At 52.8% G+C, this 23816-nt stretch overlaps 1 protein-coding gene across 2 annotated transcripts in view; it reads right to left on the reverse strand.

Annotated features, from left to right (window-relative positions):
• Positions 1 to 23816, reverse strand: part of LOC144933601 (mechanosensitive cation channel TMEM63B-like) — a 50590-nt gene that overhangs the window by 21241 nt on the left and 5533 nt on the right. Inside the window, exons 2-11 of one of the 2 annotated variants that reach the window (XM_078858578.1) lie at positions 10249 to 10570; positions 8132 to 8211; positions 7784 to 7816; positions 7208 to 7295; positions 5231 to 5268; positions 4043 to 4185; positions 3376 to 3427; positions 2195 to 2303; positions 1322 to 1395; positions 379 to 459 (exon numbers count right to left, since the gene is read on the reverse strand). In XM_078858578.1, coding sequence (XP_078714704.1) covers positions 379 to 459; positions 1322 to 1395; positions 2195 to 2303; positions 3376 to 3427; positions 4043 to 4185; positions 5231 to 5268; positions 7208 to 7295; positions 7784 to 7816; positions 8132 to 8211; positions 10249 to 10524 — 974 coding nt within the window. In that variant the 5' untranslated portion in view covers positions 10525 to 10570. Of the gene's footprint in view, positions 1 to 378; positions 460 to 1321; positions 1396 to 2194; positions 2304 to 3375; positions 3428 to 4042; positions 4186 to 5148; positions 5195 to 5230; positions 5269 to 7207; positions 7296 to 7783; positions 7817 to 8131; positions 8212 to 10248; positions 10571 to 23816 lie in introns of those variants that run through there. The other variant, XM_078858579.1, reaches the window with a different exon arrangement.

Raw genomic sequence — 23816 nt, forward strand, 5'->3', positions numbered from 1 at the left:
GTCTTGAGGCTCGGAAAATTGAAATTATTATTCGTCATTATCGCCCGCTGTCACTGTTAATCCACTGCTGGAGTAAGGACTTTTCATGCCGTCGCATTCTTAGGATCACAGGCGGATCTTTAGGGGGCTGGTCCCGAAACAAGAGCAACCATTTCATGAATTGCCTCTGGTGAACATCAATAAAAAAAAACTACTTTTATTTGGAGTCTCAAGGTTGGGGGGGTGGTGGGGGGGCGATTCCCCCCCCCCGCAACTCCCCCCACCCCTCCTCCCGATGTGCAACTGCTGCTCCGGATAGCATGGCAGAGTGAGGTTGGAGCGGGTGGCGGTGGTGGTGGTGCTCTCGGTGCCGGGCGGGTCCCCCAGGGAGGCTCTCACCGCTCGCGGTCGAGTCGCACCAGCTTGGAGAGGTTGTAGCAGAACTGCACCTGGTTCACCTTGCACGAGGGGTACGCCTCCCTGTGCACGCATGGTTACACACGCACGCACACACACACATTAATATACAGACACGCAAGCATGCGCACACACAATCACACAGGTACGCACACACACAAATTAATACACAAACACGCCCACACACATGAATACACAGACACACACGGGACACGCACACGCATGTAGGCAAAAACAAAGACAAAGATCCCCCGTATAGCCTTAACAGACTGTAGGGACAAGTGCTGTTAGCGAGCACCTATAAAGGCCGGCACGGCACACCAGGGGGTGAGTGGCCAGCACCACGCCCGGCCGCCTTTGTCTCCCCCATGGCGATGTTTAAACATTGCACCAGGTACTTATTTGAGGCTGAGTCGACCTAGGAGAGGCCCAGGACCGGTTCAGATAATCGTCACTGGTGTTTGCCGTGAGCGGGAATCGAACCCGGGTCGCCATGTTCGTAGCGCAGTGCGCTAACCGCTAAAATACCGCACACACACACACACAAATAAATATAGACATGCAGACACACATGAACACAGACACACAAACACAAAGATCTCCCGCATAGCCTTTAGGAGCAAGTGCTGTTAGCGAGCACCCATTAAAGTCGGCGTGGTATTACCAGCACCGCGCCCGGCCACCGTTGTCTTTTCGGTGATAATGTTTTGCTGTTAACACGCAACACTAGAAGTCAACTTATGGGCCGTCCATGGCATGTTCCGGAACCAATTTTCACCATTTATCTATCCATGGACGATTAGCACGGTTTGTCTACGTACGGTGCGAAAGAAGTTCAACGCACGTGCAAGACCGCTTGGATCGTAGCTCAGTGTGCTGACCACCTAAAAGCCCCCCGGGGCGGCACCACCTGGCCACCACTCACTGGAAGTGCTCGATGATCTTGCCCTCGTCCGTGACGTCCTTGCGGATGTTGAGGATGAAGATGGTCCTCGTGACCTGCGGCGGCAGGAGGAAGAGCGCAGGGACCAGCTGAGATCAACGGAATCGGTGGGTAACAGCCTCATGTGGCGCTGTTGTTGATGTCGTTGATGTTGTTGATGTTATTATTACGGTTACAGAATCCAGAAAATAAGAGATGGCTCTCACTTTCATACTCTTCTCACGATCCTCCTGTACTCGGAGCACTAAAAGTAATCCGCTTTTAATATCCTCTAAGGTTTACATAATATTCTGCCGAAAGATTTGCATTCATTGGAGCACAAAGCGAAGCGTTAGAGCAACTTTAAATTAACCCTGTTACTCTTCTGTATTCGTTGCTCCCACCTTCTTCGCTGTCGCTATCTAATATACATCTTCTGAACTGCTTCTGCAATCTCAATTCAATTCGACGTGCATTTGTTACCCAAAAATAAATCCCGTGTAGCCAGTTACCCAGCTAGCTTCTGTGAGGACTCCGGTCAGGGTAAGCCCCCCCTCGCCATCCCCCCCCCCATCCCCATCCCCCCCACCTCTCACCCATCCCCCCACCCATCCCCCCCCCCATCCCCCCCCACCTCCCCCCCCACCTCCCTCCACCCACCTCCCTCCACCCACCTCCCTCCACCCACCTCCCTCCACCCACCTCCCTCCACCCACCTCCCTCCACCCACCTCCCTCCACCCACCTCCCTCCACCCACCTCCCTCCACCCACCTCCCTCCACCCACCTCCCTCCACCCACCTCCCTCCCCCCTCATCTCCCCCCCCCCATCTCCCCCCCCCCATCTCCCCCCCCATCTCCCCCCCCCCCCACGTACCAGCTCCTCCTCGGCATACTGCAGCGAGGCCGTGTGCCTGCGCATGAGCCCCACGGTCATCAGCAGGTACACGATGGCGAACGTGATGTGCAGCCACAACAGCCGGTCCCTGCACAACAAAGACAAAGATCCCCTGTATAGGCCTAACAGACTGTAGGGGCAAGTGCTGTTAGCGAGCACGCGCGCACACACACGCGCGCGCGTGCACGTGATGGGGACATTTACCATCAGTGGGGGGATCAGGGACACGCAGGGCTCCCCCAAAGTTGGTGCCACATTATTAGGAAGCCACTTTTTGTTCGCACGTTTTTGCCACGAGTACGAATACAGACTTGACTCCTCGGAGCAAGGTGTATTTGGTGTTTGGTGTTTGGTGTTTGAACATCTTCACCTCCCATTTTATTGGCAGAAAGGGTAAAAACCGATTCTTATGACCGCATGGGAAATGTATCGTTGTACTTATTCGGCTTTAAAAATTATGTAATTTAATTCAATTTCATGAGAATGGATTGTTGTTGTTGTTGTTGTTTGATTGAGGCGTGGCACACAATGACTGGTTCAGATGTCACTCGCCACTGATGATAGCCGCGGCCAGCAGTCGAACTCAGGTCGCCAGGTTCTTGGCGAAGTGCGCTAACCACCGCGGCTCCGCTCCCGCCTGCAGTGGCTTATTGTACCGATGGATTTACAATCGGCGTCTCGTAAAAGAGCCTCCCGGTGACAAGTGCCAAGAAGAGCGCTCGCAGAGGCTCGAGTTTACGGGTTTTAAACTTTAAGTTATTTTCCGAAGCATTCCGCTTGCCGAGGCACAGCTAATCCGGGCCTAACGCATTCCGTGTGTGCGTGGCAGAGCAGGGGAGGGGGGGGGGGGCACAGAGAGGGGGGGGGGCAAGTCCCTGGCACGGAGAACAAAGCGGGCAGTGTTTGCCCTTCCTCGTCTCCCACTCGCTTATAACACTCACGCATCCGATCATCCAACCGTCTATCCACCCAGCCACCCATCCAACCAGCCATCCATCGACCCATCCATCCACTTACCTGGCCAACCATCCACGTCACCTCCTCACCCATCCATCCACCCAGCCACCCAACCATTCACCCAGTCACGTAGTTCTCCACCCAGGCTCTCACCCACCCACTCACCCGGCCAGCCACCCTCAATTAAGCACCCTCGTACGTACCCAGCCTCCAGATTAGCGATGGTCGTTCTGCCAAAGTTTGTCGGGGAATTCCCTGTGAAATGTGATAAACAGAGAGTGCGCGTTAATTGGGACGTCACCACGACATTCGTGATACCCATGACAACGGTGGCAATCACGACGACGACGATGATAACGATGACGTTGATAATGATGACATTGACCAATACAATAATTCCACAATGCAGGCTTTGCATTTTGTGCACGCACACCGATAGGCAACCGCTATCGCCGCACCTTCACTTTAGACAACAGTAACAACAACTACGTGACACCGTGAGGACAGATATTGGTGAGAACGCCTAGACAAACAGGAACAACAACAACAACAACATGAACCCGAGCAGTGACTGTGACCGTGACCTCGCACGCTGAAACCATTGTTCACGATTTTAAAACAACGGGCACAGCAGCAGCAAGCTGGAGAGAGAGAGATTCCCGGTTGGCTCAGCGTAGCTCGGCATCGCTCGTGGCCACACGTCATCACACGACGTCACACGTCATCACACGTCATCACACGTCGTTACACGACGTCACACGGCGTCACACGTCGTCACACGACGTCACATATCGTCACACGTCATCATCACACGTCGTCATCACACGTCATCACACGACGTCACACGGCGTCACACGTCGTCGCTCGTACCCAGCAGGTTCCCGGAGAAGTTGACGGGCAGGATGATGGCGAGGGAGAAGATGCTGGCGACGACGAGCAGCGCGATGATGTGCCGCTGGAACGACAGGTAGTGCACCGCGTCCGCGCCGCACTTGTACTTCACCTCGTCATCCCTGGGCGAGCGGGAGACGAGGGGACGGAGGGAGCGACGAGGTGGAAGGGACGGGGCAGAGACAGAGCGCGCATCGGGTCTCGTTGAGCAGGTTGCCCAGTCGCCTAGTTGTTCGAGCGAGCGGCGTTTACTCAAAATAATTGCTTTGTTGAAATGTGTGCAATGAATAAAGATGTGCACATCTTTCCAAAGAACGTAAACTACTCCCAAGCAGGGCATAAACGTGCACGCGCTTCATATTTGTCCTGATGAATGCATTTAGCAGGGTGAAAAACCAGCCTCACGAGTGAAGGAAGGCCTTCATCCAGCAGTGGATTAAGAGCTGTAAATTACATGCCCTCGGCCATCTCATGTCTGCTCCCTGCCTCTTGGTGTGGTATCATGCCGAGGATGTGCACGGGTGGGGGGGAACAGAGGGGGGACCCCCCCTGCAACATCTCTGATTAATTCACCACCGCCATCTCCCAGCCACCGCCATCTCACTCATCGTGGCGACTCGGCCGTGGGTAACGTCTTCCCTAGCACCCTCCGACTCTTCGGGAGAGCGAGCGGATACCGTGCCCCCCGTTGAAACTATTATTGTTAACAACCACGGCTCGTCAATGTCCTCCCAGAGCCCGGCACTCATCGCCAAACACTCAGGACCCGACATCCATCACCCACACCCGAGCACAAAGACCCGTATAGCTTTGACTGTTGGGGCAAGTGCTGTTAGCGAGCACCTATGAAGGCCGGCACGGCGTACGAGGGGGTGGGTGGCCAACACCGCGCCCGGCCACCTTTTTCTCCCCAGTGGGGATGTTTACACACCGCACCAGGTAGTTATTTGAGGTTGAGTCGACCTAGGGGAGGCCCAGAACCGGTTCAGATAATCGTCACCGGCGATGGCCATGAGCGGGAATCGAATTAGGGTCGCCGGCGTCGCAGCGCAGGACGCTAACGCTACCCGGCATCACCCACACACCGAGTTCCCAGCCCTGGCATCCGTCTGTTGCGATTCGCAGGGTGGTGCAGAGATGGGGGGGGGGGGTGGGGGGTGAACTCACTTGATGCGGAAAATGGCCGTGAGCCAGGAGCACAGACCCTGTGGTGAGGGGAAGAGACCAGAGGTGGGACAAAGTCATTGTTATGCAAGTCCAAGTCGAGTCGCAAGTCATCAAATTCATGACTCGAGTCTGACTCGAGTCCAAGTCACATGACTCGAGTCCACATCTCAGAGGTGGGACAAAGTCATTGTTATGCAAGTCCAAGTCGAGTCGCAAGTCATCAAATTCATGACTCGAGTCTGACTCGAGTCCAAGTCACATGACTCGAGTCCACATCTCAGAGGTGGGACAAAGTCATTGTTATGCAAGTCCAAGTCGAGTCGCAAGTCATCAAATTCATGACTCGAGTCTGACTCGAGTCCAAGTCACATGACTCGAGTCCACATCTCAGAGGTGGGACAAAGTCATTGTTATGCAAGTCCAAGTCGAGTCGCAAGTCATCAAATTTATGACTCGAGTCTGACTCGAGTCCAAGTCACATGACTCGAGTCCACATCTCAGAGGTGGGACAAAGTCATTGTTACGCAAGTCCAAGTCGAGTCGCAAGTCATCAAATTCATGACTCGAGTCTGACTCGAGTCCAAGTCACATGACTCGAGTCCACATCTCATAGGTGGGACAAAGTCATTGTTATGCAAGTCCAAGTCGAGTCGCAAGTCATCAAATTCATGACTCGAGTCTGACTCGAGTCCAAGTCACATGACTCGAGTCCACATCTCAGAGGTGGGACAAAGTCATTGTTATGCAAGTCCAAGTCGAGTCGCAAGTCATCAAATTCATGACTCGAGTCTGACTCGAGTCCAAGTCACATGACTCGAGTCCACATCTCATAGGTGGGACAAAGTCATTGTTATGCAAGTCCAAGTCGAGTCGCAAGTCATCAAATTCATGACTCGAGTCTGACTCGAGTCCAAGTCACATGACTCGAGTCCACATCTCATAGGTGGGACAAAGTCATTGTTATGCAAGTCCAAGTCGAGTCGCAAGTCATCAAATTCATGACTCGAGTCTGACTCGAGTCCAAGTCACATGACTCGAGTCCACACCTCTGGAAGAGACAAAGCGACGCGTTAGGCTCCAGAAACTCGGAAACTCGGAGCGAACGGAACACCACGTGGAGTCACGACGGGGGGAGGGGTGATTACCACACAGAGACGGACGGACGGACGACGACGACGACGATGATGATGAGAATGATGATGGGGACAAGAATGATTCGGATGATGATACAATCAATAATGGGGATAATGATGCTGATAATGATGACGATGAGGGGGCGACGATTTATAACGAGCGCGATGATTTCGGTCACGAAAGTGAAGCCAATGACATTTACGAGGTCAAAGATATTCACAGCCACCGATGCTAGCCCCGGTTGAGGAAGAGAATTCGGCTCACCGGGTTCACGATAGTGTGATGCCGCTGATCACTGGGCCAAAGTCTGAGTCTTGCATTGAACGAAAAACCTTGAATCGCGAAAGTGAATTGCTTTGCAATGAGGGTAAATCATTACCCCGATAATTCAGTACGGAAAAGAACAAAAAACGAAAATGCATTTTTTTCCATACTGCTGCACAGCTTTGTGGCAGCTGTGCTGCTGCCTGCCTGGCTGCCTGGTGCGATGTCAGCTCGCACCGCGCGCTGTTCGGCGCCAAGTCCGACGTTCCGCTGCACGTGCTGGGAGCGACTTCAGGAACTGGATTTTTCCTTTAGAAGCCCCCCACCCAACACGTGGAGCGAACCACACGGACATCGCGCGGTCAACGCGCGGCGCGACCTCGTGCAACCCTACTGGGCGTCTGTGAAAAAGAGCTTCACGGCTCATCGGATTCCCCCAGCCTAAACAAATATTCTTGATTCTGACTCCGACGACACGTCGGAGAGCTCCCGTTTTCCATTTCCAGACGGCTCCGATTGCTTATTGATTCATGGTTTAAGTCGGGGCCAGGGCGCGCGAGCGTCGTCACCGCACCGCACCTTGTCCTTGCTCTCGTAGTCCGTGATGCTGTACTGGGAGTCCAGGCGCTCACGAGCACCCCTCTCCTCGTAGAGACCCCCGTGGAAACTGCACGCACGCGCACAGACACACACACGCAGACACGTGAACACACGAGGACGACGACACCCGCCACCTCCGCAACCCTCCCCCCACTGCTACCGCTGGTACGGCGCACCGTGGGGTGGTGTGGCAAGAACCACGCCCGGCCGCCTTTGTCTCCCCACTACTGACATTTACACACCGTGCCAGATACGCATTTAAGGCGAAGTCGAGCTGTGGTGAGGCCCATGACCCGTTCGGATATTACTCACCACTAATGTTTGCCATGGGCGTTAATGCACTCGCCATACACTCACTCACGCAAACGCACAAGCACGTGTGCGTGTTACGAGCGCAGCCGTCAGCTCACACGACACGCCGCACACGCGTGTCGATGGCGGTACACGTGCACACACGTGCACGCGCGCACGGGCGAGATGAGCAGCTTGTGTGCGTGTCGCCGGGCAAAAATGTCATTGAAAAAATGAAAGTCAAAATAAAAATGGAAAACATACTCGTAGTTCTTCCAGCGGCCATGCACCAAGGGTCTAAATGAAAGACAAAATGAATATAAAACAAAATAAGTGGGCGGTGATTTCATAATTAAGAGCAACAAAAACAAACGTCCGACGATCCACACATCCCACAAAAGCTCAATGTGAGGATACAAAATAAATGCAAAAAATATATAATTAGGCAGCCTCTTGCGAAGCAGCAGGCCTCAACATGGTCACGGGCCATGTGAAATTAAGTCGTGGGCTGTATCTGGCTGATCAGCCGTAGTGCGGTGTTAGTACGCCACGTGGACTCGTGTTCGGTAAATCAGACGGTCGACGCCGCGTGACGGAGTGCCGGCCCCCCACCGATCGTTGTCGTTGAGAAGCGCCAGGCGCCCGTAGTCCCACGCCTTCTTGCGCAGCACGGAGAACAAGAGCAGGAGGAGCTGCAGCACGGGGAGGGAGAGAGCGAAGGGAAGATGGAACCGTCAGACAGGGCTATTCCATACGCGTCGTCTTCAGCAAGCAGACAGGATATTCTACCGCGGAGGTTTTTTTGCACGCAAAATCTCCGCACAGATGGGCACAGGAATCCGCTTGGCGTACGCTGCCATCTCGTGGAAACCTTGCACCGCAGTAGATTTGTACGTTTCACAAATCTCTGCGTGTCAGGGCTCGTAACTCTTGTTGATATATGCATCGGCAGCACGATGCACCTGCTGGGGGAGTGGAGTCGATTTATTGTCGCTTTTTTTTTAATTCGTGAAAGCGGCAGGGCTCACGGGGCGTTCACGTCGGAGTGATCGATCGACTCGCGGGAGCTCGTGTTGGTAGAGGGGGGGCGGGGGGTGGCGAGGGGGGGGCAGGCACGGTGCTAATTTCCAAACGTTAATAAGGCCGTCACTTTGCTTTGCCTGCCAATAGTTTCGCGCGTCCGCGCATTTTTCTACAGCAGCCTTTTAGCGAGATTAAGCGAGCGTTGCCGAGATTAGGCGAGCGTTGCCGACGGTAATTGCACCGACTCAGTGAAATCTCTCAGCTCGGGCCCCTCCGCTGTATTCAACGCTTTCCCCCTAAGCCGCCCCCCCCCCCCGCCCAAACAAGCCGACTACCCCCTAGCGCTAAACCAGCAGCGTCGTTTTTGTCATGCTGGCAGGCCACCACCCCTCGTTTCCGCAGGACCTAACAAAACTGTCCAATTAATTGCGGAATTTTGTTGTAGCTTAATTGTGAATTGTTGCATCATTTCATCACTCAGGGCCTCCTGCTAATCACGGAGCAAAGCGATGGACACGAGACTTAAACCGTCTACAAATTGTAAGCACGGTTGGCAAAGTGGTCGGCACGCTGCGCGAAAAACATCAGTGGATCAAATAGTGACTCAATACCCGATTCATATATACGAAGGAGGGGGCCAATCGTCACAGCAACGCACCACTCCTGATGCAATAATCGAGCTCAAACACCTCCATGTATTGAGGAACTCTCATTGGTCAGTTCAACCCCCAATGAAGTTGAGAGAGCTGAATGGAGCTCAAAAGAACTCACAAACAAACGCCTTGTGAAAGACCCAAAGCACCCAGGTTTTGATTTTCCACGAAGCTCATGGTCCACCCTAAACCGCATCCGCACAGCAATGGCAGATGCGGATATCGGATGCAAACATTTTTAATTAACAACTCTCCAGCGTGCGACTGTGGTCATCCAGAACAGACCAGACATCATATGATAACACAAATACGAAGGGAGACAACACAGCGATGCACTCCTCCGCTACTCCTGATGCGGGTACCTGGGCTTGACCACCTTCACGTGAGATTGCCGTTGTTGCTCTGCGTCTACATCAGCCATACAAAGAGGAAGTGGCGAGCAATGTCTGAACGGTAACTGAGCTTCCCCCTTCACCAACCCGCGTGGACCAGCGTGGTGAGGTTTAAACAACCCCCATGACTGACACGGTGGAGGAAGAATGCCTTAACCCAGCAGCACAGTGGCAATGGGCTGTGAACTTTGAATAATACAGAGTATAAGAGTGTACGAGTACACATCCTAGCATGCGCATTTATGACCATGGCAACCACAGAGTTGTAAGCGTAGTCTGTAATGACAGCAACTTAAACGGACTTGGCCCAGGTGCGACGCGTTACGTAACAGTCAATGAACTTCAATTTGAACCAGGTGAGAGGTCACCAAGTCTAGAGGACTCATTTGTGCCTCTGTTCCAGCGACTCGACGGTAAGGGTTGGTGGATCACGCACACGTGTGCGAAACTATACTGCCGGGTAGGGAGTGGGGGTGGGTGGCTGTTTAAGAAAAGCTCCCAATATTTTAACCGCCGTTGGAAGGAGATGGAATCGAACCGGCGATTTCCGAGGCGCAGTGCGCTAGCCCCTCACGCCCCACGTCAGCGTGGCTAGGCGGCTCTCGTGTGCGTGCGTACGTGCGTGCGCGTGCGTGCGTGCGCATTGGGGGGCGGCGAGCACCATCCACAGCAGGAAGTTGATGCCCAGGACGGCGACGACTCCGCCGAACGGGGTCCCCTGCAGCACCGAGCTGCGGCCCAGCGTGCCGAAGCACTCCTGGGACTTGTTGGGGTGCGACGGTGCCGGCACGAACGGCACGAGAGGAGACTCCTGCGCCGGCTCCCCTCCCGCCTCGAGGACTTGCGGGGCCCGGACCCACGGCCCCGACGCCGCTGCCGCCGCCGCCACGCTGAGCCAGGTCGCGCCGCTCATCAGAACCGCGGCGGTGATGTGCATCGCGGCGGTCGCTACGCCATCCGTGAGGGCGGCCACGCTCGCGGTGCTGGGATGGAATGGGGGGGGGGGGGGGTGCGGGAAGGGGGGAGGGCGGGGATAGCGCAAGGGGTAATGGGTAGTCGTCATTATCGTTGTCATCATCATCGCCATCATCAGCGCCATCGTCGTCGTCATTTGAGGCTAATTCGACCTGGTAGTGGCCCAAGACCGGTTCAGACAATCGTCACTGGTGTTGGCGTGAGCGGGGATTTAACTGGATTCACCGGGTTTGTAGCGCAAGTGTGATAACCGCTACACTACCGCTCCCCATATATACATACATATATACATACATATATACATACATACAAACACTCATTCATGGAACTGGCCAATCATCCCATGGCAGGTGCGTCCTGGAAAAGACTCTGCACCACCGACGAGGCTTTCCCAGGTACATAATGGACATTAGTGTTGTTGTTGTGCACTGGTTAGCGCACGACGCTGCGTAGCCAGCGACTTGAGTCCAATTCCTGGCCACGGTTGTCACCAGCGGCCAGTTACATCAGAACTGGTTCTGGCCCTCGCCCAACCTGCACCTCTGATCATCACGGTTGGCTACGTACGGGGCGAAAGTAGTTCAACGTACATGCGTACGTAAAGAGGACTTTTATTCAGCAATGTACTGGCAAAGAACTGTGAACTCTTTGTATTGCAGACTGAAATGGAGTACCATTGCGCATATACCAGCACGCGCGTTTATAAACACGGCAAACACAAATCTTCAAGTTCAGTCTTCAGCGACAGCAACTTAACCAAACACGGTGCGGGGAAGCCATCATCCAGCAGCGGATGATGGCTTCGGACGATGCTGACAACGACGCCGACTACTGCCGCAATTCGACTTTGCGAGGAGCTGACGCGCCCCAACCGCTGTGCCAACACCGAGCGCTAACCGCCGGTGTGCCGCGCGCTCGGAGTGCGTCGCGGGGATCTTTGTCGCAGCGCGACCACTCTCTGGAAACGGCGCACGCGCGCGCGAGAACGCCCGCTGGCTGCGAGAATCGCCAACCTTGCAGGTAGACTTTGTCCCCCCGGGATAGAACGCTGATGCCCGCGGCTCAATTAGCCGAATTAAAAGTGCGCTCACGCGTCTCGTCGTCGTCGTCGTCGTCGTCCCCTCGCCCCCACCCCGGTGAATCACCCGAGCGGCGCTGCCATGGGACGCGGTGGGGGCGGTGGCGCACGAGGGATGTCTCGTTCATCCCGACCGACGGGCAAGGGCAACGAGCGTATTGGGGGGGGGATGGTGGGGGATGGGGGGGCAGGCACGAGCAGCGCGGCGTGGCACGGACCCAGCGGGGGGCTTTTAGCCAGAGAGAAAACGGCGCCCAGCTGATGCAAGCGTTCACGAAAAGTACGGCCGCGGAGGTTTCAGTGGTTGTGCCGAATTCAGCTCCCGAAGACGGTCACAGCACCGCGCGCTTTCAGGTGCGCTTCTGCAGCCCGTCTGGAACGCTCTTTCCTTCCGATATTCGGAAGCCACTGAAGCTATGCACTTTCAAGGAAAGTTTTTGAAAACTAATTTCTTAACAAGTGCTTTTTGTGTTCAGTTTGTTGTCCTTCCTCCGCACTTCCAGACTAGCACGGTTGGCTACGTATGGTGCGAAAGAAGTTTAACATACATACAAAGAAGCCAAGCCGCTGGCACATGAAGCAAAACGTCGGACTTTACGCCAAACGGCCCGCGGCGCAACCTGAAAGCTCCACGGAAAGCTTCGCATTAAGGGTGATGGGCGGAGGTGGCCGGGGGTGGTTCAGGGGATCAGAGCCACAAAGCCAGTAACTGCCGAGACCCTGGGTTCGAATCCAGACTCCAGCCATCTGCGATCAATTTGGGTTTTCAAGTGTCGCGGCGAGCGACGGCTGAACTGGTCCGGGGCTGTCCCCCAAGTTTAATTCAAATGAGCACTCGATGAAAGTGTGAAAACCGGCGATTGGGAGGCGAGGGTGACTGCGCAGCGTTGGCCGCACTGAGCGCTCACGCTTGTGAGGCTCGTGCCGGGCCTAGATAGGTGTCCCGCGTGTGACATAAGTGGCAGCCTGTGAGACAAGAGGCTCAGGCACACTGATGAAGTAAGGGGCATCGTACTCGCAGTTGTTTTACTGGGTAGACTACAGATAGGATCCGCGAAGTGTGAACCCCCCACTGCGTCACAGATGAGAGTTCTACTGCAATTATTATAATTCGATTCACTACTGCATGGCTACTGCTGCCTTGGTATTGAGACGACTGTAAGGCCTACTGAGGCTATGTAGCTCTTTTTCAGAAGCGAGCAGGCCACAAATGATAGCTCAACGAAGTGGATTATCATGTGGAAAAGTATAGCAGCCAAATACCCCAAATGCATGTTGATTCTAAATGTGGAGGGAAAAAACGTAGGACACGGTGGAAAAATCCACGCGGCCACGGGGAGAGAGAGATACATGCAAACTTTAAATATACAGGCGTCAGGGTCGGGATCGAACCCACGACGTCCTGTATACCAGGCGAGGTAGTTAACATCTCGCCACACGTTGGGGGCATGCGGACACCCACAGTGGCCCACACCCGCGCCACTGAAGTCCAATCTGTACACGTGAGCAATGAGCACAATCGAGCTAAGCGCAGAAACACTGAGCAGGGATATATTGATCATGAGCAGAGAACTGCAGTCAGCGTGGAAGACCATTTATAAATGAAATAACTTCACTCGCTCCAAGTGGAGAGGAGGGCAGATAAATTACTATTTAAAAAGTTCCGTTTTTTTTCTGTCTCGGTCAGCTCCTGGCAGGGCCCAGTGCAGCGCTGCTTATTGCAGAGAACAGCAATAGCGTGCTGGGGGTTTTTTTGTTCCATCGAGAATAATCCCCTTGAAGCAGCAGCGCAATATCTCCCCCGCTCGCGTAAACAAATCACCCGGAGGGCGCCACCCAAGGCGGGGGCAGAGGCACCGAGCCTTGCACCGCCCAGAGCCTGGGTTCGAATCCAGGATGTGCAACCACCAAACCGCGTTTAAACCGGGTTCTCCAGTGCAGCGAGTTTATGACGATACCGGCCCAGTCGCCAATGACTGCGCAAACAAATGACGGCATTAAATACGGGGTTTCAACTTATTTTGCCTCAATCCCCAGCTCCAAGAAGTGATTTTTTTTGCTCCTGTTGTTTCCAACGACACGTAAGTGAGCGCTCTTCGCGAGGCTACGGCAAAGTTTCGGCGAGCTGACGACTTGAGAAGCGGTTATTTTCACATCATCTTTCAAAGGACCGCTCGCCGGCACAGGGTGGATGGCTCTGTCAGCTGAACGGAAATGCCACAGTCCCGTGGCACGACGAAAATTAAAACCGGAGTTGTCATAAAAAAACCCAAAAACACCACGAGGGAAACTCCGCCTTGGGATTGCCATCTCGCACGGGATGCACGCGAGGAGTGCGGTGCAACTGGCTGCTACTGGCAAACCGAATTCGGAGGCTCAAAACACCGCAAGGATCCCGAGCCAGGTGTATTTGGGCGCTGCAATGACGCCAATTATATTCGTTCGTACGTTGTTGATGCGTACAGTCCCTGTGTGATGTAAGAAGAAGCAGAAACAACGCCCTATGATGAACATTGTTCTCCCGCGACATTCCGAAAATAAATTGTTGAACAAAGTCGACAGAAGCGCACGTGTGTGTGCGTGTGTGCGTGTGTGCGTGTGTGCGTGTGCGCGTGTGTGCGTGCGCGTGTGTGTGCGTGCGCGTGCAGCGATAGTGTCGCGGTTAGCGCGTCACGCTACGAACCGGGTTCGGTTCCTGCTCATGGCCAGCGCCAGTGACCATTATATGTAGTGGTCGCTGGCCTCCCCTAGGCCGACTCAGCCTCAAATGTGTACCTGCTGTGGTATGTACACATCGCCACTCGGGGTGACCAAGGTTGCCGAGCGTGGTGTTGGCCACCCACCTCCTCGTGTGCTGTGCCGGCCTTCATAGGTGCTCGCGAACAGCACTTGCCCCAAAAGTATGTTAAGGCTATACGGAGGATCTTTGTCCTTGTGTGGTAACCACTCCCTAACTTTAATTGTACTTTCCCCAGCACACGATGACTTAACGAGAAATCTTCGTGAGTGCGAGGAATCTTTGCACGTGTGTGAGCACGCATGGGGGCTTCATTGTAGGTGTGTGTATCAACGCAAATACTTTTATACGTGGCGAAGTGCGGTGCAGTGGTTAGCACACTGTGCTACAAACCCGGCGACCTGAATTTGATTCGACCAAAAACAGTCCAGGGCCGATCTTAAATTTGGAGCTTTTGTGACTGCAGGAATTACTCTTTGGTTCTTTCGGTAAAGTAACGTATAAAGATAAAATAATAAATTAAATAATAAATAATAGCATACGTATAAAGTTAAAATAATAAATTAAATAACTGCATATGCTATTATTTAATGTATTATTTTATCTTTATACGTGACTTTACCGAAAGAACCAAAGAGTAAGTCCAGGGCCGCTCACGAACCGGCCCTGGACCTCCCCTCGGTCGACTCAGCCTTAAATGAGTACCTGGTGCGGTGTGTAAATATTAGGACCGGGGAGACAAAGGTGGCCAGGCACGGTGCCGGCCACATACCTCCCCTCGTGTGCCGTGCCGTGATTCACAGGTAAACGCTGACAGCGCTTGCCACAACGGTCTATTCGGGTACTATCGGGGGGAACTTTGTCTTTGCTTCCATTCCTGCGAAGAGAGGCGACAGGGCTCACGACATCGGCTGAGTCACCGAACCTGGGCCGGCAATTTGGTTTGGATTCATTTGGGGGTGCGGCGGGGGGGGGAGAGAAGTGACCACAAACCCCTCTCTCTCCCTCCTGTGTCCAGGCATCGTCACTTCAATAAAGAGCCCCCAAGCATTGGGTAATTCCAGATCTGTCCAGGCACGTTCGTGGACACACAGCCCTTTGATAATGATCTGCTGCTACTGCTCCATGAGAGGGCTGCCCTACACCGAGCGGGTCGTTGGCGGATATCTATTGAGTTCTGTTTATTAACTTGTTAAAATGTTTCACCCGGGAAAAATATATATATCTTGAGATGGAAAGATCTTGGTGTTTAATCTCCGTTGAGCTTCTACGTTGCACCGTGGGCCGTTTGGCGTGAAGTCTGACGTTTCACTCCATGTGCCAGCGGCTTGGCTTCTTATGTATGTTAAACATCTCTCGCACCGTACGTAGCCAACCGTGCTAATCGGGCGAAGGATAACAACGTAGAATGTACTATCACAGTAGCAAATAATAATGAATCTCTCCCGTGCTGCGCCGAAAACTGTCAATATGTATACACACTTGGCTCCTTGCAGAACTCATGGGTATTGTTTTGGCTCCTGGTCTGATATAGGGTGGCCACGCCGCGTCTAAATAAAGAGTCCAATATTTTATTTTGCAGCTCCGCCCTCAGCTGCCCACCACGTTGGCCCCACGGCAGCTGTGCACGATGGTCGCCCATTCAAACACTATCCAGGCCCAGGCCTGCTTAGCCTCCCAGCTTGGCCAAGACCAGGCATGCTCCACGCTTGCACAGCATGCGTCATCGTGCGTGTGTGCGCGTGCACGTGTGGGTATGACATGGGAATGGCCGAGCGTCAATAACACGCCGAGAGAGTGAGTAAGCTCGCGTGCATGACAAGGGTGTCGAACCTCGGTGTCTCGCATATCGATTGATCACGAGCACGTGACCTCGCCCGATGCCAACTGGAACTAAAATAAACAATGTGTCAACATCGGTGCTTGTGTGAGATAAAAGCGGTCGGGCGTGGATTAAGTTTGTCCCCATCAACCACCGCCAGTTGCGCTTTGCTCTCTGCCTCAGGTGCTCGCTGACGGCACTTGCAACACCAGTTTCAAGCGGAATCAAGTGTCTCCCATCTTTTTGCTGTATTTGCCTCCGTGCAGTTTGCCGTTCTCTGTGTGCTCTGTGTGTGATGTCCCTCTGTGCGTTCCCTCGCTGTGTGGTTTACGCCATTTCCACCCGAGGACGAGCGCTTGTGTTGCGTTCGAAACGTCGTGATCCATTTAAATTTTATTTCTACATACGTGACTTTACCAAAAGAACCAATGAGTACAGTAGCAACTTCAACCATCCGGCAGCAACTCCCAAGGTTCCTTCTGCAAAGTCCCCAAAGCGAGCTAGGGGTCCCTACTGGCCACAAGCGAGCTCCCTTCCCATCACCGAGTCTCGACAGTAGCGGTCGATCTGATGCAGCCACGAGTCCTGTGGCCGGCCCCTCAGCCTCCTCCTCCCTCTATCGGCGGGTCGGCGTTCCCGTAGCTCGTGGCAAGCAAGCCTCATCTTATTTTCCTGCAGAAGCCCATGGTTGCACACAAACTCATCCCATCGGTAGTCCAGGATTCTGCGAAGGAAGAAACCTGGCCCCCAATGTTCTATACAGGTCGATAGGGAATATGTGCGCTGCACCATAAACCCAATTCTCGGCCAAGGATAACACCCGTGGCGAGTGGTATCATTCATTATCAACAAGTGGCAGTTGGCATTAAAATCTGTGCTCTGCCTTCCCAAAGTCGACGCATCCTAAACATGGGCAATGGGGAGACCGAGGCAGCCAGACACTGCTACGACCACAACCGCATTGTGAAGTGTTCTGGCCTTAATAAGTGCTTGCCAACGGCACTAAAGCCCACCAGCCGACAAGGCAATGTGAAGCATCAGCGGTCGTGTCAGCGTGCCTTCTCATCCATGGTGCGTCTCTCGACTTATACGGAGTTTCCAACTGTCTCGCGTGCCAGGTGGAATTCGGGGAAAATAAAAACAGTGTCGTTTGACGAGCGGCTAAAACCAAGACTTGATTCATCGCTCGGGAACTCGTCACTCGGAAATTTCCGCACGCTCCGTATGCATGTATGTTTATCACGTAGGCTGTCGCAACCAATATTATCCATAAGAGGTTCTTCTTGGTGAGATTGCGTGTTGCGTTTACTCTCCAACAGACCGGTGTGCGGAACTAGTAACAAAAATTGGCACGTTTTGTTTACTTGACAAATCTTTACTAATTGGCTGTGTCGGGTGGTGGCAAGGTTTAAAAACACATTTCTATTTCTGAGATCTCGCTAAAAAAACCCCTCTATTACGAATACACGTTGGACTTCTTTCGCACCGTACGTAGCCAACCCTGCTAATCGGAGCCGCGCCGAGCTGCTCGTCTGCGTACAGAGACGCCGCCGCCGCACCGAGAGCCGACCGCGTTGGCCGCGCCGGTTGCCCTAAGGCAGTTGCCATCGTCACTGTTTTCTTCTGGCCGCCATTCGGCCACAGGGAGCCAGCTTCTAGCAGGGAATGCGCCCTGACGACCCAGCGGCAGCAACAGCAGAGACGGTTGCAGGCGCGATGCCCCACGGAGGGCCAAGGGTAGCTGACTGTGGCTCACACGAGCGTGAACAAGCATTTTTTTGGCTAGGCCATCGAACCAAGATGGTCGCCGCATCGTGCGCGCTTTCAGATGCGCTTCTGCGGCCGTCTGGAATGCTCTTCGTATATTAGGAAGCCACTGGAGCTATGCACTTTTAAACCATTTCGATTGAAAACTCATTTGTTTAGAACTGCTTCTTGTAATTTAGTTTGTTGTCCTTCCCCCGCACCTTCCATTAGCACGGTTGGCCACGAAGAAGTTCAACATACGTACACATACATCTCAAATGCGGTGAATGTGCAGTCGGTCCATTCCTTAAGCCTTGGATGTGACCCTGAACTTCTCTGCACTGTTCTGGCGGTCGGATCTAATAGACCCGTTTACAATTAAAGATTTTCATGTTCTCACAAAAGATGACCTATTCGTCCCTTTGTGAATTCACGTGCACAAATGTCACGTGTAAGGTCATGCAAGAGGCTGTGACATATATATCAAAAACATCGTGCCGGGTCTCTGGGACCCAGGGCTACATCCTAGAGTGCAAGGCCACGATGCATCAGCAACAATGTTTTGGCAATCGTCTGCCGACAATGGCGGCGTGCACGGCAATGTCACAGAGTGATGGGAGTTTCGTTTAGACGAGCGAGAAGGAAACGACGCGGCAACTTATCTTGGTGAAGATTGCCAGCAACTCCTGCCCTACAGCTGCCCTGGTGTATCGTGACCTTTGCTTTGACGATGGCCACGAGCGTCTTATCAACCGACTGAACAGAGGATATGTGATTGTTTGCTGTACAGCTGGGAATTCTGGAGCATCATCACCATAATCATCATCAACATGATCACTCTAGGGTAGATAAAATGAGTAATTTTTAGAGGACTCCAAGATGTACACTCTTTGTTTTTTTCGGTAAAGTCACGTAGGTATAAAATTAAACAAATCACGACGTTTCGGGCGCAACACAAGCGTCCGTCATCAAGTGATAAAGCATGGTCTGCTGCTGAGGCCGACTGTTTTAAAAGGTTTGAAATGGGTGGAGCCCAAGGGTCATAAAGAAGTGGGCGGGGCTAGTGATGATAATGTGAGAAATTAGCATGCAAATGAAGGATCGGAGAGCGGCCTCCTTTAAAATGCTGCCCTCCACAAGCGTGACCACATCAGCCCAACACTTCACTCCCTCTGCTGGCTCCAAATCCAATTCCAGATCGATTTAACGACCGCACTCACCGTATTTAAGATCCTTCCTCAACCCCCCCCCCCCTGTCAATCTCTCCCATCTAATCTCGATCTGCTCCAGCAACTGAGGCTTTCTCTTGACACGCCGTCTTCACTTTTACTCACAGGGAGGTCACTACTCTGCTGCCTTCACAGCCTGGATGATCTCTATCCCTTTCGCACTATCGCCACCCCCGTCACCATTGGGGCCTCCTCTCAAGGGCTTCCTCTGTCCACGACTGTCCCTTCTCGAGGAGAGGTAATTATCATGAACCCTTCGTCAATCCACTGCTGGACGAAGGCCTCCTCGCGTCGCGATGGATTTGACCAAACTTTGCCACGCGAGTCAGTGCTGGTTGAACCCAGGTTGGCGTGGTGCGCACCCTGTGTATATCGATATACACCCACACACTATATTGATTGAAAACTCGATAAATCATTCATTTGTTGAGAACCGTTTTTTTGTGTTTAGTTTGTTGTCCTTCCCCCGCACCTCCAGTTAGCACGGTTGGCTACGTACGGTGCGAAAGAAGTTCAACATACACACAAAGGGGCACCTCCCAGTGGCAGTTGTCCCTGTGGGCATAGGGGCCGTCCATAAATGACGTCACGCGATTTTAGACGATCTTTTACCCCCCCCCCCTAGTCACACGGCGTCACAAAAAGTCAGAACCCCCCTCAAATATGACGTCACAAAGCTCTGCCCCCCCCCCCCCCCCCCACAAAAATAAAACATGCTTCAAATCGTTTTAAACTATTGTCATTGTAGTGCGTATTTAATGTGGCACTGCACCCTGATGTTGTAGGAGAAAACATTTAATAAAAAGTATATTTAATCAAGTAGAACGTGTTGTCTATATTTATTTAAAGTTGCGCATTTTGATGTGACGTCACATTTCTCAAACCCCTGTCTGACCCCCCCCCCCCCCTAGGTGCGTGACGTCATTTATGGACGTCGCCATATGGTAACTTGGCAGATGACCTGCAATCCAGCATTATTAGTCTCCCAGTCAGAGCGGGGCAGGGTGGGCGGGGACTTTAATTGTAAACGGCCAATTCCCAAAGAAGCTCCCGAGCACGTGGCGCGAAACGTCGGACAGGCACTTTGCCGGGGCACCACGCACGCGTCCCGCGAGAGCGCACACGGTGGCTGTGGGCTCGCTGCGAGGAGGAGGAGGAGGCTGCTTCCTTCACTGTGACCCGCTGTTGACTTTGAGTGCGTGTGACCGTCTAACGCGTGTGTACTCTGCACGCCGCGGGCAAATACACCGTGTATATAAGGGGGGGGGGGGGGCAGCGTGGCCGCATACAGCCACCGCGTGTGCAGAGCAATCATGAAATAACAACACAATTGCGTACCAACGCTGCTCTCAGCGAGGGTTATGCAACTAGTGTTGCATTAGTAAGCTCTCGGACGGAGAGAGGTTAGGGGCCGTCCATAAATTATGTCACGCGCCTAGGGGGGGGGGGGGGGGTCAGACATTTGTGACGATGTGTGACGAGGGGGGGGGGGTTGAGAAATGTGACGTCACATCAAAATGCGCAACTTTAAGTAAATATAGGGAACACGTTCTACTTAATTAAATAGACTTTTTAATGTTTTCTCCTACAGCATCAGAGTGCAGCGCCACATTAACTACGCACTACAATGACAAGTGTAAAGCGATTTGAAGCATGTTTTTTTTTTTGGGGGGGGGGGGTTGTCAGAGCTTTGTGACGTCATATTTGAGGGGGGGGGGATCTGACTTTTTGTGACGCTGTGTGACGACGACGGGGGGGGGGGGGGGTCAAAAATCGTCCAAAATCGCGTGACGTCATTTATGGACGGCCCCTTAGGCCATTGAGAGGCCAGAGAACTGGGAAATCAAACATAATCGTGTTTGATACAGCAAATCTCACTTGATACAGCAAATCTAGCTGTGACGGTCCCACCTGATGACGGAGACTTGTGTTGCCTCCGAAACGTCGTGATATTTTTTATTATTTTATTTCTATTATTACTTTTATTAATTTACATTTTATTTTTTACCTACGTGACTTTACCGAAAAAACCTAAGAGTATAATCGTGGTCATAATCACCATCAGTCCCGATCGTTCCACCGATGTAAAGTTAAAGATCATTATAGGCATCATCATTAGCATCTTCAGCACTGATGCATCTCATGGAAGGTCTTATGGCCTCTATGAGGGTTGTGTACAAATAGATGGATTTGTGAATGGGGTGGCGTTTTTTCATTCCGTCATTAACATTTCTTCTCCACAGCGATGCTCAATGTCACCGCGTCTGTGTTACGGTGGCCTGCTGGTGGGAAGTCGCACAATCGAGATAAATTGTTAACACGGCACAGAGAAGGGTCTGTCCAGCCACTTTGCACAAACGAAACAACGTACTGCTTGATGTTAAGGGGCCGTCCATAAATGACGTCACGCGATTTTAGACAATTTTTGACCCCCCCCCCCCATCGTCACACATCGTCACAAATGTCTGACCCCCCTCCCCCCTAGGTTCGTGATGCCATTTATGGACGGCCCCAATGCCATCGCTTCCATAACTTCCCATTTCGAGACAAAGATCGCCCGTATAGCCTCAACAAAACTTTTGGGCAAGCCCTGTTTAGCGAGGCCGGCACAGCACACAAGAGGGTGGGTGGACAGCAACACGCTCGGCCGCCTTTGTCTCCCTTGTGGCGATAGTTACACACCGCACCAGGTACGCATTTGATGCCGAGTCCACCTAGAGGAGGCGGCCCATGATCGGTTCAAATAATCGTAACTGCTGTTGGATTCGTAGCACAGCACGCTAACCGCTGCATCACCGCTCCCCAATGCACACACAGACACGCACACTACTCTCAATGCGCACCACAATATTTAATTATGTATCGAATTCACTACTTTTACAACTTCCCACTGCTTCGCTGTACACGGGTGGCGAGTAATGGCAACCTGTCAAACAGGGATCGGCAATCGACATGCACTGGGCATGGGGTAGTACAGCAAATATGTTACTGTCGGATCCGTGTGGATTTTTTTTTTTAGGATCCACCGCTCGTATAGGATTTGGCCAAACAGCCCAACATCTCAAAAGGAAAAAAAAAACACAAAGTCTTCCCCTATCCAATATCAATCGGCTGTCCTGAGCCAGTGGTGGAAGTTCGACATTCAAGCGACGGGGCCAAGTATATCTCGAGTGCAACCACCGTGAACGTCCCACAAAGTGGTCACCGATGTTATCAAACCCCGGAAAAGGAATGACATTTCTGAGCAGATCCTTGACTTTGAATTCAAATCAAACCAAGGGAGCTGGGAGCGAGAGAGAGAGAGAGAGCTATGAGGGGGAGGTAGATTGATGGAGGGGGGGGGAAGCTGGGAGAAGGGAGCTGGGAGATGGAGCTGAGGGCAAGACGGAGCGTGGAGGAGAATGGAGCTGGGAGTGAGATGGGAGTGAGAGGGAGCTGGGTGGGAGACGGAGCTGTGTGGAGAATGGAGCTGGGAGCGAGAGGGAGCTGTGTGGGAGATGCAGCTATGTGGGAGATGGAGTTGTGTGGGAGATGGAGCTGTGTGGGAGAGGGAGCTGGGAGCGAGAGGGAGCTGGGAGGAGAAATGAGCTGGGAGTGAGAGGGAGATGGAAGCGGAGGGGAAGGGGGAGCTGGGGAGCTGGGAGAGCGGTGGACCCATCCCCGCAGTCGCACTGTATGAAGAGCGCAGTCAGCGACAATCATCGCGGAGTGCGCGCGTCAGCGAGAGCCCCAACACATCCCAGAGCCACGACGCGATCCAGCAGCAGAACCATCAGCACGTTGGGGACACACAGACACACACACACAGACACACACATACAGGCACACACACAGACACACATACACAGACAAACATATATACATACATACAAAGACACACACACATACAGACACACACATACAGACATACAGACACACACACATACACACACATAGACACACACAGACACACACACATACAGACACACACACACATACAGACACAAAAACATATACACACAGACTTGCACACACATACAGACACACATATACAAAGACACACACACATACAAAGACACACACACATACACACACAGACACACACACATACAGACACACACATATACACACAGACTTGCACACACATACAGACAGACAAACACGGTCACAAAAACAAATATCTCACCCACATACAGTACACACACAAACTCACTTGCGCACACCCATACACAACAAAGACAAAGCCCCCCCGCCACCCCCGTATAGCCTTTGCCAATGTAGGGGCAAGTGCTGTATTAGCGAGCACATATTAAGCCATCACGGTGCACGTGGGGGTGAGTTACCAACACCACGCCCGGCCGCCTTTGTCTCCCCAGTGCTGATGTTTTATTTCTCTCCTCTCACACAACACCGGGTACTCCTTGCAAGGCCGAGTCAACCTCGGGGAAGGCCACGGACTGGTCCAGACAACCGTCTCTGTTGTTCACCATGAGTGTTCATCTCCCTCGGGAGATGGGAACATTGGGTGCAATAATGTCTGGTTCCTGGATTGTGGATAGCCGCACCTTGTCGTCTAGTGGTAGTGCCTTACGCCGACATTCCCCACTTGCAAGACCAGCCTCCCCAGCAGCTGTTCCGAAAATTATTGAGCGAAAAATCCAGC

The sequence above is a fragment of the Lampetra fluviatilis genome, chromosome 7 (assembly GCF_964198595.1).
Source record: "Lampetra fluviatilis chromosome 7, kcLamFluv1.1, whole genome shotgun sequence".
Taxonomy (NCBI): domain Eukaryota; kingdom Metazoa; phylum Chordata; class Hyperoartia; order Petromyzontiformes; family Petromyzontidae; genus Lampetra; species Lampetra fluviatilis.